At 41.3% G+C, this 18,338-nt stretch overlaps 1 protein-coding gene across 2 annotated transcripts in view; it reads right to left on the bottom strand.

The window, feature by feature from the left end:
- Positions 1-1,957: 1,957 nt before the first annotated feature.
- Positions 1,958-18,338, bottom strand: part of efna5b (ephrin-A5b) — a 242,584-nt gene continuing 226,203 nt past the window's right edge. Inside the window, exons 4-6 of one of the 2 annotated variants that reach the window (XM_085987598.1) lie at positions 12,036-12,101; positions 11,596-11,676; positions 1,958-4,642 (exon numbers count right to left, since the gene is read on the bottom strand). In XM_085987598.1, the coding sequence (XP_085843724.1) occupies positions 4,524-4,642; positions 11,596-11,676; positions 12,036-12,101 (266 nt within the window). In that variant the 3' untranslated portion in view covers positions 1,958-4,523. The remainder of the gene's footprint in view (positions 4,643-11,595; positions 11,677-12,035; positions 12,102-18,338) is intronic. The other variant, XM_085987606.1, reaches the window with a different exon arrangement.

The raw sequence follows: 18,338 nt of genomic DNA, 5'->3' as shown, positions 1-18,338 counted from the left end.
GAAATGAATCACCGTTCATGTTCTGTAAAAATATATTCACTATGCTGTTGTACGTGACGGGAAATTAAATGTACATTTTATTTCAGTCAATGTAGTATGCATATGAGTAAGTTCCGATCCAAAGTCAGTGATCTGGCTGATCAACCTTGAGTGCGTGTGTGGGGGCACATCAGTAAAGAAAGACAGCGGGCTTTTCCATATTAATGTCCGGTGTCGTTTAATTTTGTTAAAGATATTGAGGAGGTGATAAAGATTAACACAAATAAAAAGACACATTTGTACTTCAAAACATAAAGTGGTAAGAATTCTAAATATATTTTACTATTTTAAAATCAATAATGCTCAACAAAGTAGGTTGCGCCCCCAAGAAATCTTTGACAGCTAGATTTAGGGTGATTGGTTATGTCTCTGTGCTGTTCATAGTCATACTGTCCTTGCTCTGCGGGTGAGGAGTGAAGGAAATGCATTCTTTAAATCATGACTTTACTGACCTCAATACAGATCACACATTCGTCCTGTGATCGCAAAGCGCTTGTCAGGGGGAGTTTGGCTTTGAGGTAAAATAAGCCAAGTGCTAACGTCAAGGCGTCTTTGAAAAAATGTGTCAGCTCTACATTGCAATATTTAAGGAGCTACCCTTGGTTATGCCATTTTTCCACGTTTCACAGCGATTTTTTTAAACCACAAAAAGTTAGTATTTAAGTTAAATAGTCAAATTCAACCAAACAAAAAACAGGCTGTTTAATAGGGTGGTTAGTGCTGCTGGTCTTTTATTGGTAAATTGAAAGGGACAGACTGCACCCGCTGGATTTCTAAACCACAGTAGAAAATATTGAAACTGCAATATTACAAAACAACCATGGGTTTTATGTGAGAAGCAAGACAGCTGCTGGAGATTAATTTTACATTTTAATATATTAGTTATAACAACCCCATCCTGCGCAGGATCCAATTTCAGTAGCTTATGTATAATATCAAGATCAAATTTAATCTCGTTGTAAATTATCATAACATATGTATGATGGATGCATAATATTGAATATACAAACCAGTTTAACGTTTACAACATTCAGAGGGAGTTTCTAGTTCAGTGTCTAGTGTTTGTCCTCTTCATTTTTTTTTATTGTGCCCTGCGCATCAAGGCGAGAGGGATTAGTGCTGGGGAGTTGAATCATTTTCTACTTTGATCACCTCGTGCAACAGAAAGCAATAGATCAGGTGGATTGGGTGTCAACTACCCTCTACTCTTCCCAACAACTTCAGAAAAGCTCCTGTCCTGTACCAAAGCGTTTTTTTCCCCATTCCCGCTCCATCCGATGATTCCCCCGCCTGATATGACGTTAGTGTAAAAGTGCGGGCAGTTTTGTGCTGTAAACCCATGGTCACCGAGTCCAAACTGGCCAAACTAATTTCACATCGAGAGCCAGTACCCAGAGGTAGTTGAAAGGCGATTTCCATCCTATTGGTCCGAGCTGGATTCAAACTCAGGAGTGAGAGGCCAGTGAGCCATTCAGTTTCTCTCTAGTTTCTTCATGAATATACTGTTGTTTCAATTTTAAAAAGTACTATGGTAGAATTTACTATATTTCAAGTTAACACTAACATCTTCTAAAGTACTACTTTTGCTCATAAGATACTTCTGCGTCCTGTTTATGTTTAAATGACAGAGCTACGCCGTCTCAGTTGAATTGTTCAACTAGTTATAGTTCTACCATTTACATGAAAATTATCAGTCATATTATGCTTTAATTATTGAGCAGGATGTAGATAAAGCCTGATTAAGTAATTAAATAATCATTCTTTCCCGCTAAAATGTCATATTTTGCGTGCATTTCACGGGGTTTCGTTTGCACAAAGCAGGAATGACATTAACTATACTATCTGTACATTTTCTTAATAAAAGATGCAATCTATTTTCGGAATATTAAGATATCAAGAATGAGACACACTTATGTCCTTTAAAACATATTTCCAAACTTTTAATGGCGAAAGACACAGAACATTCATACTATTTATAATGATGAACATCTTTAGTTTTATTTATGTATAGTTGCTCAGACACGTGTATATACAAAACAGATGTATAGAGTATCCACATGGCAGCAGACCATAGGTTTGTTTTTTCCTCTTATAAGCAAGTCAAAAAAAGCACTCTTCAGTGAGTGCAAGGAATCTGCATTTCAAGCGGTTCTTGAGCAGGGCAGTACAGGCACAGGACAACAATGAACTGGACTCGAATATCCAGACGCACACACAATGAGTGGCTCTAACGGAGTGTCAAGAGTAAGCATCTAAAACAGATTTAGCAGACTCCATGAGTAACCTTCAGCATGCCAGCATTTATTAAACTGTACAGACAATGGCAGCAACGCTATTGTAAGAAGATTCGTCTCGCATCAGAGCAGTTTGGGGGCTAATGCATGGGAAAAACTCGGAGTTGCCAAATAGAACAGATTTACCCATTCACCGCTCAATGAAGGCTTGGATGAAAGCAGGGAACAGCTGATCTACGTGGAGTGAATAAAAGGGGAGTGGATTAATTTCTATGCTTCTAAAATTTATAGAACCATTTCCATTCCACATTGCAAGGTAGATCAGTGAAGTGCGATTGGTTGTTGACAGGTATAGTACACCCCTATTTCTTTCCTTGTCATGAGCTACTTCCACACAAAGGGGAGAAAAAAAGTAGACAAAATTTACAAAACTATACCGACAAACTTTTTTTCTTACTCGAGTCCATGCGCATGCCACAATGATACTGGCAAGATCTTTCCATAAAATATTCACTTCATCTCTGGGAGAGAGAAAAATCCAGGAACACAAATCGATCGACTTTCAGGATCAACATGCCTCTTCACACAGGGCTTCGTGATCAGAATTCCACATTGCCTCAAACATTTAGGACCAATACGTTGAATGTCAAGTCACAGTTTTGCTCCCCTCTGTTCATCGATAATAAGCAATTTGCAAGCTGCACCCATTTCTGTGCTTGCAGCTGTCTGTAGCGTTTGCACTATTCGCTGAAGCTGCTATCAGTACTGTAGCAACACATCTTCCATTTCAACATAGATCTGTTTGCTTAAACTGCTCAATCAAATCCAGAAATTCTATTGTATTCAATTATAAAAGATGTAAGAATTGGAATTAATACTTTATCAAACACTATTTACAACATAAGTTGCTAATAATACAGAATTTAAACAATGTATTGTTTTCCTTTTGCCCTAGAAGAAGGTACAAATCAATGTACTAAGCTAACACTAATGTTATAGACTATTACAGGATACACAGTATCCACTGAACAGACTGATCCTCATTTCCCTGCTTAAAAAAAGGCAACCAAAAACGAACAAGCAAAAAAGTAATTGGTCTTAAAAGTTCTCCATAATATCAGGGGTATCCAGTTCTTATTAAAATCCTCCAAGAGCGTAATAGTAATTGTTTAATATTGAATCCATTCTTTACTAAAATATGTTGGCAATAAACACCATGGAACAGATTAAACTGTCAGAAATTAATAATATGTCAAATAATGAACTGTAGCTTACAGCTGCCCATAAAAAATAATGCAATGGTTACATCACTAATACAGAGTTGGATTGCAATCCAGTTTTTCAGGAAAAAAAGATGCAGTATTTTTACATTCCCAGTTCATTAGTTTTTCAATTGTAGAACATAGTTTTAAAATAAACTGCAAAATTATCAGTTATGCCCAATATCTATCCTTATTCACATGAAAACTATCCATACTACAAATGAAATCAGCATTTCTAACCTACAGTTTTAACCTTTATATTTGTGTTTCTCACATGATTCTGCAGAATGCTAGTAGCCTATTGCTAGCTGCACCACTCCTCAATTTTTTAGTGCGTCCCAATTTCTTCAAAGGTTATTCAGTGTACACACATCTCCTACACAAATACAAAGCCCTGCCGAGGGCTCATGAAACAGGAAATGTGTGGGAAATACAAAATATTACAGACCATGTTAGCGACTGCACGAGCACAGGAACTCTCCCTTCAGACACATGTTCAATTATAACTCCCGAGAGGGTTGGGGTTATATCTGTTCGTAATATCTCTCCTCAAGTCCTCACACGGTGACTCGATGCCTTGCGTGATCATCTTACGGTATTGAGTGAGAAGGTATAAATATTGCATGGAGGAGTAAAACTCTCTTGGGCTTCTGCTCAATATTCTTATTCTTCAGTGACTGCATCTGCCACTATTGTTTCTCATCTGCACTTGGATGACAAGAGCTAAACCACCTATGGGGTATTTTGAAAGAAGAAATGTACAGGAAAATAAGAATCATTAGTCTCAAAATATAATTTGGCATTTTTTGGGGGGTTTATCAGTTTGGATACATCATCCCTCTTGAATCACTCTCTACTCTCCTGACAGAAAATAAATCTTATGTCTGGAATAAACTGAATGTCCCCCTCTTCAACAGTGCAGTTACAGGCTCCGTGATGTTTCCTGATCCAGCCATGCTGTGTCAGAGGTTCCTTGGATTTTCGAGCACTACAATGTTGAAAGCGTCATGAAAAGGAACAGTACAGTCGCCAAAAGTAGCGGGGATATCCTGGGTGTTTGAGCGTCGTTCTCACTGCGCGATGGCTCAGCTTCATGTATGGTGTCATCTATTCAGACAGAACAAACAGAGAAGGCAATGCCGTTACAGCAAAAGACAACTGAAAGAATGCTCCTCAGTACTTTAGTCACAATTATAGGTCAGCCAAGCTCCTCAGGCAAATACATTTCATGGTCATACTGCCATTGAATGCTCTAACAATCTGCATTGCATTTCAAATTTCCTGGGTTTTTTTAAACTGGGAAATCTTTCATTAACTAAATTTAATGGAAAACCAATCAAAGACAGTGGCAGATAAGAGGCACTGATGAGTTTTAAATATTTTAAGTTAAACAATATTTCAGCCCACAGACCCCCAATCTGAAATGTTTAATGCCTGGGAGCTGTCCTGTTAATTTCTGAGCAGTTTGTTCATTAAATTAAAAAATAAATAATTTCATGCACCACATCTACTGTTGGTTTTCTCATCAAAATATTTGGAAAGCTTTTAACACTGACTAGTGCAAATTTTGCTGGCAAAATGGAATCATGTACCCATTACGGGAGATTTTAGATTAAATCCATTCCAACTATTTGAAGGTATTTAAAATAAGTCAGATCCAGTGTTTACGATTTATTTTTTAATTTGGAAAAACATATACTCAAATGCATGAGAAAACCAACAGAGCACCTCACTGAGTTGCTGCTAATACGATCACAATGGACTTTTTTTGGTATCCAGACAGAAACTGGCAACAGCTGAATGGCACAGTGAGTGTATTTCTTCATTCAAAGCTGGTTTGTAAATGAGGAAATAATGTAAATATTCTCCAGTTGTTGCACAGAAGACAAAACCCGAATTGCTGGCTGTAAATATCTGCTTCCATTACTGTCTCTGGAAGTAGAAGCCACAAATGTTAGCGTAAGATCTGTTTACTGTTTTGTCTCTGAGCTGCAAGGGTATTATTTATTGGCTCTTAGAAAGAGGAGGGACTGTTTCCATTCTTACATATATATAAAAAAATAGTAATCGGATAAACTTCAGTTGCAGGAATTTAGCATCCTTTTCCTTCCCAGGACAATGGCATCTTTATCTAAGTCACTGGTCCTGTGAAACCTTTTAAAGTTAATTAGTATTTCGCATTTGAACAACAATAAATGACACAGAATGCTTAAAGGGGAAGGTTCTGTTATTTTTACATTTTGCTTTTACTGTGTAAAATTGTTTCCAAAATTTGAGGGGGAAGATACTGGGAGATGATTTCCTATGGCCGCTATGTGTTAGCAACATTGTAAACATGTTCTGTTCGAAGGTTTTGATGATTTTTCTAGAAATAGCAAACAGAAAGTCTTTGATTTCCCCTCCCTAAATTCCTTCACTTCCTGGTCAATGTCCACCTCTCGCCCTAGCAAGTGCTCGAGATGTTCAGTTGCACTATACAAACCTAAGTAACCGTGGTGGTAGTAAAGGCACTAAGCACTCTCCATAAGGTGAATTGATGGGGATTGCAGAGCTCCAAGCACTTCCCAACAATTGGCCTGATTTTCCCTCCTCGGTACCAATGTAAACTTCAGCAATGAGGCTGCCACTAATGTACAGTCTGAGCACAAAATTCTGCTTTCCTTTTGCAGCGCTGAGTCAATTTAATATTACTGCTTATTTTAATTAAAGTGGACTTCCTCCACCTCTGTGGGCATTGTGGGGATAGTGTGTGTGTTTGGTGCGCAGGTTATACTTTACCGAGAGGTGAGACGTGCAGTTTTACTTGAGACACAAGATTCTTCTATGTTTTTGATTTTCAGAAAATGAAATGCACTCAGCGTTTGGGTGGAAGCTTTGTGGGGGTGGGAGGCCACATTCCCAGGGGAGAAAGCCATGCTCGAAGAGAGCGCAGGTCAGAGACAGGACTACAATAACGCACACCCTGTGAACGTCCAACCCCACTGAAAGTGCGGGATTGCAGTATTAGCCCTTTTAATCCTTTTGTTGGTGCGCCCTGAATTTTGGGAATGGAGATAAGTTACGATGCTATAAGGCTATAAGAATTTATTATCATGATTGTGGCTACAGGTATAGAAAGATAAACAATTAGAATGAAAAACTAAAACTAAAAAAAAGACAGAACTAATAAAAAAATCAAAACTAAAATTTCAGTCACACAGACCAGGAAGGTTCCAGGTTTAATTCGCACTCATGCGCTGACTTAGCTGATCTCAGACGATGAGTGGAAGAGGAGCGAGAACTGGCTCTGCTGTGAAAGAAAGGGGCTGGGAAGGGAAAAGGGGAAAAATTGGCCATGGTTACTGCTCCTGATCACTATACAGCAATCACTACTGAAAGCTGTGCCTGAGTGAACTCTACCTGAGGAAAAGTTGGGCTTGGCTGTTATGTCCTCCACAATTGGATAGCCCGCCAACATGCACTGTTGAGGATCACACATGAGTAATCGCCACTTGGCCAAGGTAACAAAAGGGCACCTGGTGCCAATGGAAGTATACCCCAGTGAGAGAATGAACACTATTGGAGAGGACAGGAGATACGGGAAATAAAAATTGGAATTGGAAGAAAACAAATTGGCCTAGAAATTCAGTGGGCTTTGCGCCCAGTTACTGCCCAAAGAGGGCTTCTGCGCCACTTGAGGAGTTTGCGCTGATATTCAGTGCTGCGGTAATGGCAGCGGTAGCCGGTAGCGCTGCGCCGACACCGATGACGTCATCGGTGTGCGCAGTGCCCCGGTTCCGCCCCGACCCCCATATTTGGTTGCGGCCGCCTCTTCCGCAGCGGCCGCAAACAACGATGTGAAGACGGGGCCGTCCTGCAGCCTTAGTGGGGCGAGTTAAGGCGGAGGTGCGGCCGGCCGCTTTTTCGGCGGCCGCCTGCCCGCACCTCCTTCCCTGGCCTCCTCCAACCACCCCCCACCCCCCCCCCCCCCGGCATTGCCGGCTGTTTTCCGGGAGCCCGGCACTTCTCCGTGGTGCCGGGCTCATTTGCCGGCACTATCAAGCGGCGATCTCCCCGTTGCAGGCACCTCCCCCTTAAGAGAAGGAGGAAGGCCTGCAGTACCACAGCCTGCCGCTCCGCAGCGGGTGGCGCTGCGGCACCTAGCGCGCCGAAATTCAGTTTCAGTGCCCCAAGCGGGGGCGGGCACACCCTGGAATAGCGGCCGGTTTCGACTTGGGGCGCAGAAACTGAATTTCCGACGGGCGCAACTGGCTCCGCGCGCAGCGCTAACTTCTGGGCGCTAGCCAGCTGGCGGGCCCAAAGTGAATGTCTAGCCCATTGTTTCTATGGGACTGACCCTGTGCACAAAGAAAAATAGGAGCAGGAGTAGGCCATTCGGCCCTTCGAGCCTGCTCCACCATTCAATATGATCATGGCTGATCCTCTATCTCAATACCATATTCCCGCTCTCTCCCCATACCCCTTGATGCCTTTTCTGTCTAGAAATCTATCTATCTCCTTCTTAAATATATTCAGTGACTTGGCCTCCACAGCCTTCTGTGGTAGTGAATTCCACAGGTTCACTATCCTCTGAGTGAAGAAATTTCTTCTCATCTCAGTCCTAAATGTCCTACCCCGTATCCTGAGACTGTGATCCCTCGTTCTAGACCCCCCAGCCAGGGGAAACATCCTCCCTGCATCCAGTCTGTCTAGCCCTGTCAGAATTTTATACGTTTCAATAAGATCCCCTCTCATTCTTCTAAACTCTAGTGAATACAGGCCTAGTCGACCCAATCTCTCCTCATACGACACTGCTGCCATCCCAGGAATCAGTCTGGTGAACCTTCGCTGCACTCCCTCTATGGTAAGTATATCCTTTCTTAGGTAAGGAGACCAAAACTGCACACAGTACTCCAGGTGTGGTCTCACCAAGGCCCTGTATAACTGTAGTAAGACATCCTTGCTCCTGTACTCAAATCCTCTTGCAATGAATGCCAACATACCATTTGCCTTCCTAACCGCTTGCTGCACCTGCATGTTTGCTTTCAGTGACTGGTGTACAAGGACACCCAGGTCCCTTTGTGCATCAGCATTTTCCAATCTATCACCATTTAAATAATGCTCTACCTTTCTGTTTTTCCTACCGAAGTGGATAACTTCACATTTATCCACGTTATACTGCATCTGCCATGTATTTGCCCACTCACTCAACTTGTCTATATCACCTTGAAGCCTCTTTGCATCCTCCTCACAACTCACAATCCCACCTAGTTTCATGTCATCAGCAAACTTGGAAATATTACATTTGGTTCCCTCATCCAAATCATTGATATATATTGTGAATAGCTGGGGCCCAAGCACTGATCCCTGCGGTACCCCACTAGTCAAGGCCTGCCACCCCGAAGAAGACCCATTTATTCTTACTCTCCGTTTCCTGTCTGTTAACCAATTTTTAATCCATGCCAGTATATTACCCCCAATTCCATGTGCTTTAATTTTGCACGCTAACATCTTATGTGGGACTTTATCAAAGGCCTTCTGAAAATCCAAATGCACCACATCCACTGGTTCTCCCTTATCTATTCTACCAGTTACATCCTCAAAAAACTCCAGCAGGTTTGTCAAACACGATTTTCCTTTCATAAATCCATGTTGACTTTGTCTAATCCCGTTGATATTTTCTAAGTGTCCTGTTATCACACCCTTTATAATAGACTCTAGCATTTTCCCTACTACTGATGTTAGGCTAACCGGTCTGTAGTTCCCTGTTTTCTCTCTCCCTCCTTTTTTAAATAGTGGGATTACACTTGACACCCTCCAATCTGTAGGAACTGTTCCATAATCTTTTTGGAAGATGACAACCAATGCATTCACTATTTCGATGGCTACCTCTTTTAGTACTCTGGGATGCAGATTATCAGGCCCTGGGGATTTATCAGCTTTCAGTCCCATTAATTTCTCCAGCACTATTTTTTTTACTAATACTAATTTCCTTTAATTCCTCCTTCTCACTAGACCCTTGGTTCCCTAGCATTTCTGGGAAGTTATTTGTGTCCTCTTCCGTGAAGACAGAACCAAAGTATTTGTTTAATTGCTCAGCCATTTCCTTGTTCCCCATTATAAATTCTCCCGTTTCTGCCTGTAAGGGACCTACATTTGTCTTCACGAATCTTTTTCTTTTTACATACTTGTAGAAGTTTTTACAATCCGCTTTTATGTTCCTTGCAAGTTTACTATCATACTCTATTTTCCCCCTCTTAATCAATCTCTTGGTCCTTTTTTGCTGAACTCTAAACTGCTCCCAATCCTCAGGCTTGCTACTTTTTCTGACAACTTTATATGACTCCTCTTTGGATCTAATACTATCCTTAATTTTTCCTCACTGATTTTCTCTGAACATAGACCAACAGACTCTGCTGTAAAACCAGATCTAGTGAGTTCTAAGCCGCACTGCTCTGAGTGTGGGGTTAGATGAGAATTGTTCCTTTTAGGTTTTGTGTTGGTATCCTTGGAGTGCTGTGTATGCACACCCAATGGATACGGAACACAAACTGTCCAAAATCATTTTACTCAGGACCAAACATCACAGAATGTAAGAGAGAGATATAGATAGAGATCGATAGCCTTTGCTTAGTGGGTAGCACTCTTGCCTCTGAGTCATAAGGTTGTGGTTTCAAGCCCCACTCCACAGAGACTTGAGCACATAATTTAGGCTGACATATCAGTGCAGTACTGATTAGCTGCTGCACGGTCAGAAGTGCTGCCTTTCAGATTAGATGTTAAACTGAGGCCCCGTCTCGTAAGGTGGACATAAAAGATACCATGGCATTATTCGAAGAAAATCAGGTGAGGTCTCCTGGTGTCCTGTCCATCATTTATCCCTCAACCAATACCTGAAACAGGTCATTTATGTCATTGTGGTTTGTGGGACCTTGCTGTGTACATATTGGCGATCACATTTTCTACATTAAAACAGAGACTACACTTCAAAAAGTACTTCAATGGCTGTAAAGCACTTTGGAATGTCTTACAGTCATGAATGGGGCCATATAAATGCAATATCTCTCTTTCTTAGAGAGAGATAGAGAGAGCACGGAGTGAGCGCAGAAATTATCCCATCAGTCTGGGCTGAATCCAAACCCAGATTCCTAGGGTGAAAGGTGAATGTTCTAATCCACTGTGCCACTCAGTCCCTCACAATAATGAAATGAACAGCAATACTGAGTTGCATCATTTTTCATGTTAGGTTTGCTAAAATATTAGCAGCAGCAGTGAGTTACTAACACAACCAAATATACTCAGAGACATAAATGTTGGTGGCAGACTTTAATGAAAAGGACAACATTAAAAATACAAAGAGACGCATAAATATGCTCCAGACAGGTCTGGTATTTCTGTTCAAAGCAGTGATGCAGGCAGACATGAGCCTGACTTCTACCAAACTGCAGGGACCAATGGGCCATATTTCACAATGTGACAATATTTTCAGTTGTCATGGACACATTTCTTACAGTACATGAGAACTGCAACCCCTTTCAATTCTGGAACAGCCCACCTCCCTCCCACATATCAATTACAAAATTAGTTAATTGCATGCTTCGGTTTTCATAAATCATTAGGCAGCTTTATTGGAGCACTAAAACGATTGGTTAATTTAACTCCTTCCTTATTAAGGCAATTTTTGGTTTGGCTTCTTTTTTGCAAAGCAAATGGAATATAGCAGTTAAAAGACAGCAGAAACGTTATTTCTGCTGGATATCCTGTCTCACTACATTTGTATTAAGCAGCATATCCAGCACTGCATGGAATCAAATGACTTTCATTTTATGTCACATGCCTTTAGCTAATGGCAATAATAAAAATCTGGCACACCATGCAAGAGTTATTGCATCATTCTGTTGCAATATATACAGAAGAAAGTTAGCAAGGAGACCACCACCAAAAGGGGGGAGGAACAAGCTTTCAACACTGAACCCATGCAGGGCATGCAAACTGTGACGGAGGGTCAATAAGAAAAGGTGGGGGTGGGGGTGGGGGGAGGGACAGACGCACTTGTTAAAAGATTCTCTAAGCATACTAACCTGCTGGTTCTAATGAACTGTCTACTCTGTCGTTAGCACCGAAAACACTTTCATGTACACCTACAGTTTTCGAACAGCTGTCTATAACAAAAATAGAAATAATAGCCAAATATGTTAGTGTGACATTTTTTTTATTTCCCTGTTTTTTTTCTTTCTCCTTTTTTTAATCGTTGCACGTTGTGTACATGTCAAAAGTGCTGCTGCACTCGTCCGTTTGTTTTAACCATGGAAAACTTGCAGAAACAACAAGTTAGCAACTGCCATAAAAGCTCAGTGAAGAAATGTATGAAAAAAATGATGGAAAAAAACACAGAAAATGCTATGTACAGAACAGATACCATACAAGGTATACACAGTAAGAGAGAAAAAAAAAGTTTTACCAGTGCTTACGATAAAGCATGCGCTAAAGCCACCCTTGCAAGCCTGCCAAAGGAACTTACTTGATTGTCGCACGAGAACTTTCAATTTTAAACAAGTCTTCTTTCCATTATCTGGGATAGCTGAAGCTGTGAAGTGTGAAGAGAAATCATTTTAAGTCTTTGCACTAGAAATAAAAAAAACATTATTTTCCCTCTACTTAAAGTTACTGACAAGTTAAAACATGTCTAAAATCTGTAATTGTAGCCAATATAACAATGAAGTAATGCACTGTGGCCTTAGAAAAGGTTTTAACATTTTGAAAGTGTAATTTTAAACCAATACTGAACTCTAGCACACTGGTGAAGACAGTACATAAAGTAATATTACTTAAAAATATTTATCAATTCGATGACATAAATTTCAAGCTGTGGCATTAGAGGCTTCGGAAAAGATAATACTGAATGTTTTGCAAGGTCTAAACCACAAAAATTGATTATCCCGATGATACAAGGTAAAAAAAAAGGTTCTGTGGTGAAATTGGTTCATTAAGTTTTGATTTTTTCCCCCTTCAAGTGTCAATCAGTCCACCTAAACACTTCAAAATGTGTAACAAATCTTCTTTTGGAACATAACAGCTTGGCTGAAAGCTCCCACTAAATCACACAACTGAGAAGAGCTGCCTCCTCTACCACTAAATGAAAACACACAATGTGCTATTAGGGCACAGTGCTTGAGGTTTGTGGTTACAGACAGGAAATGACCACTTTCCTGTGGGCCCTGCTGTCCCTGTTACAAGCGGCACTGTGTAAAACTAAGGGACTATTTAGTTGTCCACAGGAAATCTAATAAAAGGGAACTTTCACAAATCCTGGGCACAAGCTAGACAAGACTTGCTATTCTCAGTATCTCTCGCACACCCCTTATCCAACTGCCCTTGCAAGAATCTTTAACTTCAGAATCAGCATAAGGGGGAAAAAAGAATTAGGAGGAACAGAAACAGTTATTTAAAAGAAGAGAACTAGATAGAAAAAAAATGGAGATAGGAAAAATTAAGTTAAAAGCATTAGACTGTCCCAAAGGGAAAGTGGAGAGAGAGCAGGTTGGTAATTAAAACAAAAACAAGATACTGCGGATGCTGGAAATCTGAAATAAAAACAGAAAGTGCTGGAAATACTCAAGCTCATCGACCTGAAACGTTACCTCAGCTTCTCTCTCCATAGATACTGCCTCACCTGCTGAGTGTTTCCAGCATTTTCTGTTTTGATGTTGGTAATTAAAGTGGGCTAAGCTGTTGCCTGAGCAATTGGATCAGCTTAATAAAGCAAAAAGATTTAACAGTTATATTTTTTGGACAACTTAAAAAGTAGAACATTTACACAGAAGCTTTTGTGTGAAGAACGCATATCTGAAACTGGCCAAAATCATCGTTGTTGTAAAACCCAAAGGATGTTCTGTTATCTCGAGGAGTCCAAATTGGCCATTCTGTTTGCAAGCAGTGAAAAACTCCTGACAGTCTTTAAGAGAGGTAGGCTCAGGAGAAACAGCAAGGGAACAGTGCAACAAGGACACTTGAGAAAAGATTAGAGATATTAACATTTAAAAAGGAATACAGATGTAAAAGAAAATGTATGAAGCGAAAATTAAAGCTTAAAGGATGAGATGAAGCAAACAAAGAGGACATACTGTTATGGGCCTGCTACAGCAGGAGTGAGACCTAAGAAACCAGAACTAAACCAGCTAGACATACAGATTAAAAGAGTTAATAAGATGCACTGAGATCACACGTACAGTTTTCACATTCACACAGTCAAAGGGTTAGAAGTGACTAAGATCGTTACCACTTTCAAACCGAAGATAAATACGGATTACAAAACAATCATAAAAGGGTTTCACCCCAACAGTGTCTAAACGGAACATTAGGCATCATTATGGTGACATAGTGGGCTATGTTTAAAAGAATGGAACTACATTTCCATTTGAGAATGGATCAATCAGTCTTTGTTGGACTCTGTTCCTCATTAACTTGCTCTGTGGAGAGATCAGACCTTAAGCAGAAAGGAACCCAACCTGTCAATACTGAGTTTAACCCTGAAAGATAATAACCCAGGTGAAAGCTTCACCCTGAACTCTGGCTATCTTTTGCTCCCTTTCTCACCACCATGACCTTGAGCATTGCTTCCAATTTGTCACTGACTAGCCTATTATAATTTCACAACTACAACTGTTCTTTTTAAAAGCAAGTCAGAAAGAGCTCTGGAGTCAGTGGAAAGTCATGAGCTTGGTTCAAATCTGCATTTAGCAATACAAGTATATTTAATATTCAAGCTGCAAGTCACTAAGGACCTTATTAGCCAAGCAAAGTGAACAGACACAATGGGCAGGATTTTCATTGGGCTGTGGAGTCAGGATTGGAGGCGTGTGGGGGGTTAAAATCCCGAAATCAGGGGTCCCAACCCCATCCCGCACCCAACCTGCCTCCATGCCAGTTTCAAAGGAGGCGGGTACCCGCCCCACACTGGGACCCGCCTACCCGAGGCGGGAAGGGATTAGTGCCAATTAACTGCCTGTTAACAGGTAGATAACAGGCAGTTTTTAGCTTAATCCCTATTTTTAATGCTGAAGTGTGGGATTCCCGACGGCTCCAAACCATGCCAAGTTTGCGAGGCGGGCCGTCGGGTTGAAGGACTTGGAGGGGTCGAGATGTCGGTGTTCAGGTGAGTGATGTGTGCATGAGTGCAAAGATAAGTGTGTTTGTTGTGTCTAAAGTGTTTAAAGAAGTTTAAATTACCTTTTCTTACCTTTTCAGCCTTCCTTCCTTTAGGTCTCGGGAGTCCCTCATCTCACCGGCACAGAAAGCAGAATGGCTGCGAACTGTCAAAAGTGACAGCCTTCAGCTTTCTGTGCAGGAGAGATTTCTAACTGAGTCTGTGGAGAAGGGCTCAGGTTAGAAGTAAGACTGTCAGTGTTTGACAGCTTCAAACTGTGAAACACTGATATTTCATCTGTCAAAACCTCTTGACAGATGAAATTTCAGTCTGTGACGTCACCTTTTGCCGGGTGGCCCTTAATTGGCCTGCTGAGCCCGCTGGGCGGGCTCAACAAGGTCAATCAAGTTAAAATCGCGTGAATTGGCCACATCTCGATGGAGGCGGGACTACAACCCCGAAAGTTGTAGTCCCGCCTCCTACCCGACTCCTGAATGAAAATCCAGCCCAATGACTACGCAGTATTCTCACAGAAAGATAATGATGACCAAGCTCTCACCTGGAAACTCCTTGAGCATTTACAAACCTTATCTAGCTTCATATATTTCCAGTGAGGCATCCATTACAGGTGTCAGAGCACCAACTAGATAGAGACGGTTATAATTGTTCCCTGACTCAACAATGAGAACAGCAACAACAATTCTGAAAACTACAAGAGTCCAAAACCTTATCTACCTTGAAGAGTCCACTTACTTCAGATAAAGTTAGCATTCATACTCATCTCTGTCCTGACCTTCTTTGCACATCAGAAGGTGTATTGCCATCCCCCAACCCACTCATCGGTTCCCCACCACATATTCAAGCTGTGGTTTTCCTCAGGGCAAGTGATTGGTGATTTGCCAGAATAATTCAGGTCACACTGGCAGTTTTAAACTAGCTTCAGGTGGTGGGAGTTTCCAATGTGCATCATGACTGGAGTGAAAACGACATTGTTCAGACTGGCAGATTGACTGTGCTGTAATAGTAGATAGTTGCATGTCACAGTCTCTAATTAGTATTCACAGCCTGGTATTAAATGCTCTGGTTGCAACGGAAAAAAGGCAGCAGTGAGCAATACAGATGGATGGCTGATTCTGATCCTATGCACGGGTTTATATCTGTCATTCTTACATGTATTCATACAGGATCATTCTGACGGGCTCTCGACAATAACATTTCTCTCCAGCAAACAAATGAAGTGATAAATACAATTTCAAATTAACAAAACCCATAATCTGCTGTCATAATCCTTTTAAAAATGTACATTTTTCAGTTGTATTTTGTCGCATTCACTGATCACGCCAATCCTCGTCAATTTCCATTGGCTCTCCATCTCCAAGCATATTGATTTGAAAATCTTGGTCCTCGTCTAAAAAAAAAAATCACTGCATGGCCCCATTCCATCCTACCTCTCCTCATACCCATGCTCTTCCGGTTTCAGTCTACTGCAAGTCTCACTCTTCCTCCACTCCACTATCAGTGACAGATCCTTAAGCCATCATATCCTGCACTCTGGAGTCCCCTTCCTAAACCTCTCCGTGTTGATGCATCTTTCCTCACCTTCAAAAACCTCCTCAAAACCTACTTCTTTGACCATACCTTTCCCTTATCGCTTGCCCCAATTCTTGTTTGGTATTCTAACCCTTCCCTTATTTGTGAAATGCCTTGGGACATTAGAAGGTGCTATATATATACCATTTATTGTTGCGCCCATCAAGCTGAGGGATGTCAGTGTAGGAGACTGCTCCATCATGAAACCATACATGGCAAACATCCTTGTTTTATGTGGACAGTCAGTACTTCAGATGTGATATCCATTCCTCTGTGTTTGCAGACAAAAATCATTGGTGCTCCCCAATTTTTGCCTCACCACTACCTGGAACTGCTCTGGCAGACCGAAGCTCTGTTAAACACTGTGGCCGGCAATTCATGTTTTTCCAGTAATTTTGTGATGTCAGGAATTCCTGGGATGTAGCCGAGCTTTGTTTCTGCAGAGCAGCAGCTTCAGATAGGAAGGAGGGCAGAATCAGGAGATAACAGTGTCGGCATAAACTGGAGAGGAGGGGATAGAGAAGAGCGCCAGTATAATCTGATTGGTGGGGGGGATGGAAATAAAAGTGTCAGCATTTACTGGTGAGAGCGGGGGATAAAAATACCAACATTAACTGGGGGTACGAAACCTCAGTGCCCCTGTGAACAGGGGGTGGGGGGGAGGGGGCGGTTGGCAGCGCAGGGGTGAGAAGAGTATCTCCATGTAACAATCAGATTTAGCAAGAGAGAGTCCCAATATACATCCGCAGTCCCTGCAATTACTGCACAAAAAGTGAGGGAAGATCCTAACAAAATTGCCACAATTTTCTGCTATTTGATGATAGCGTAAGCTGCAGGTACACACATTCTATGACAATCCCACTGCACTCTCAGTGCATTTATATGTCTTGTATTCAGGGCTGTCTTTTGTTGTCCGCTTTTCTTAGGTTGTGCTAGCGTTATTCAACCTGCTTCACAGCTTTCTAGTTTTCTAGGTTGAAATGTATGCAAAATACTTCCAAACCTCCACAACCTCAACTTCAGACCAGCACCCTCTACTGCAATAGTGTGAATCTTTCCATCTCTCACACCAGCTAACCTTATGATCTGTCCTAATGAGGTGACTAAATCATAGCAAATTAAATGGGGCAGTTTTGGACCGTGGATTTACATCTACTAGGATTGGTCTCATATTACACAAATCCACTTCATGCTGGATCTTTGCAGCTTGGCAAAGAAATGGCACTGGGCTGGATTCAAATCATGGTGCAGGGATAAAAGGACAATATGCTAACACATAGCACCACCCAGTCTAGTCTTTTCTTCTGTTATTTTTTAATTAAACTACATATGTAAATGCTACAAAGCAGCTGCAGTTTGCTGGAGTTCAATTTTCCAGATGCATCCTTCACAGATAGTTCCAAACATCCCCATTTTCACACAGAAACCAGGGTAAACCACTCAGTAAGTTTAGTGATGAATTACTGCAGGGACATCTTAATCTTAAAACAATCTTAAATCTGCAAACAATAGTAAGTGCTCTGACTTTCAGAAAGGATCCAGGCTCTGACAGCAGGGGATATTTTGAATCTTGGTTACAACTTGCAGCAGAATATTTAATTTACAGAGCTCACAAGATAATAACCAAAGACAGATGGACAATATCATAAGAACATAAGAAATAGGAGCAGGAATAGGCCACTTGGCCCCTCGAGCCTGCTCCGCCATTCAATAAGATCATGGCTGATCTTGGGCTCAAAACCACTTCCCTGCCCACTCCCAATAACCCTTCACTCCCTTATCTTGCAAAAATCTGACTATCTCCACCTTAAATATATTTAATGACCCAGCCTCCACAGCTCTCTGGGGCAGAGAATTCCACAGATTTACGACCCTCCGAGAGAAGAAATTCCTCCTCATCTCAGTTCTAAAAGGGCGACACTTTATTCTGTAACTATGCCCCCGAGTTCTAGATTTCCCCACGAGGGGAAACATCCTCTCTGCATCTACCTTGTCGAGCCCCCTCAGTATCTTATATGTTTCAATAAGATCACCTCTCATTCTTCTAAATTCCAATGAGTATAGGCCCAACCTGCTCAACCTTTCTTC

Source organism: Somniosus microcephalus, chromosome 1 (assembly GCF_052327205.1).
Source record: "Somniosus microcephalus isolate GS21.2 chromosome 1, FLI_Smic_1.0, whole genome shotgun sequence".
Classification (NCBI taxonomy): Eukaryota; Metazoa; Chordata; class Chondrichthyes; order Squaliformes; family Somniosidae; genus Somniosus; species Somniosus microcephalus.
The sequence above is the reverse complement of the archived record's forward strand: the minus strand, read 5'-3'. Positions and strand labels throughout refer to the sequence as shown.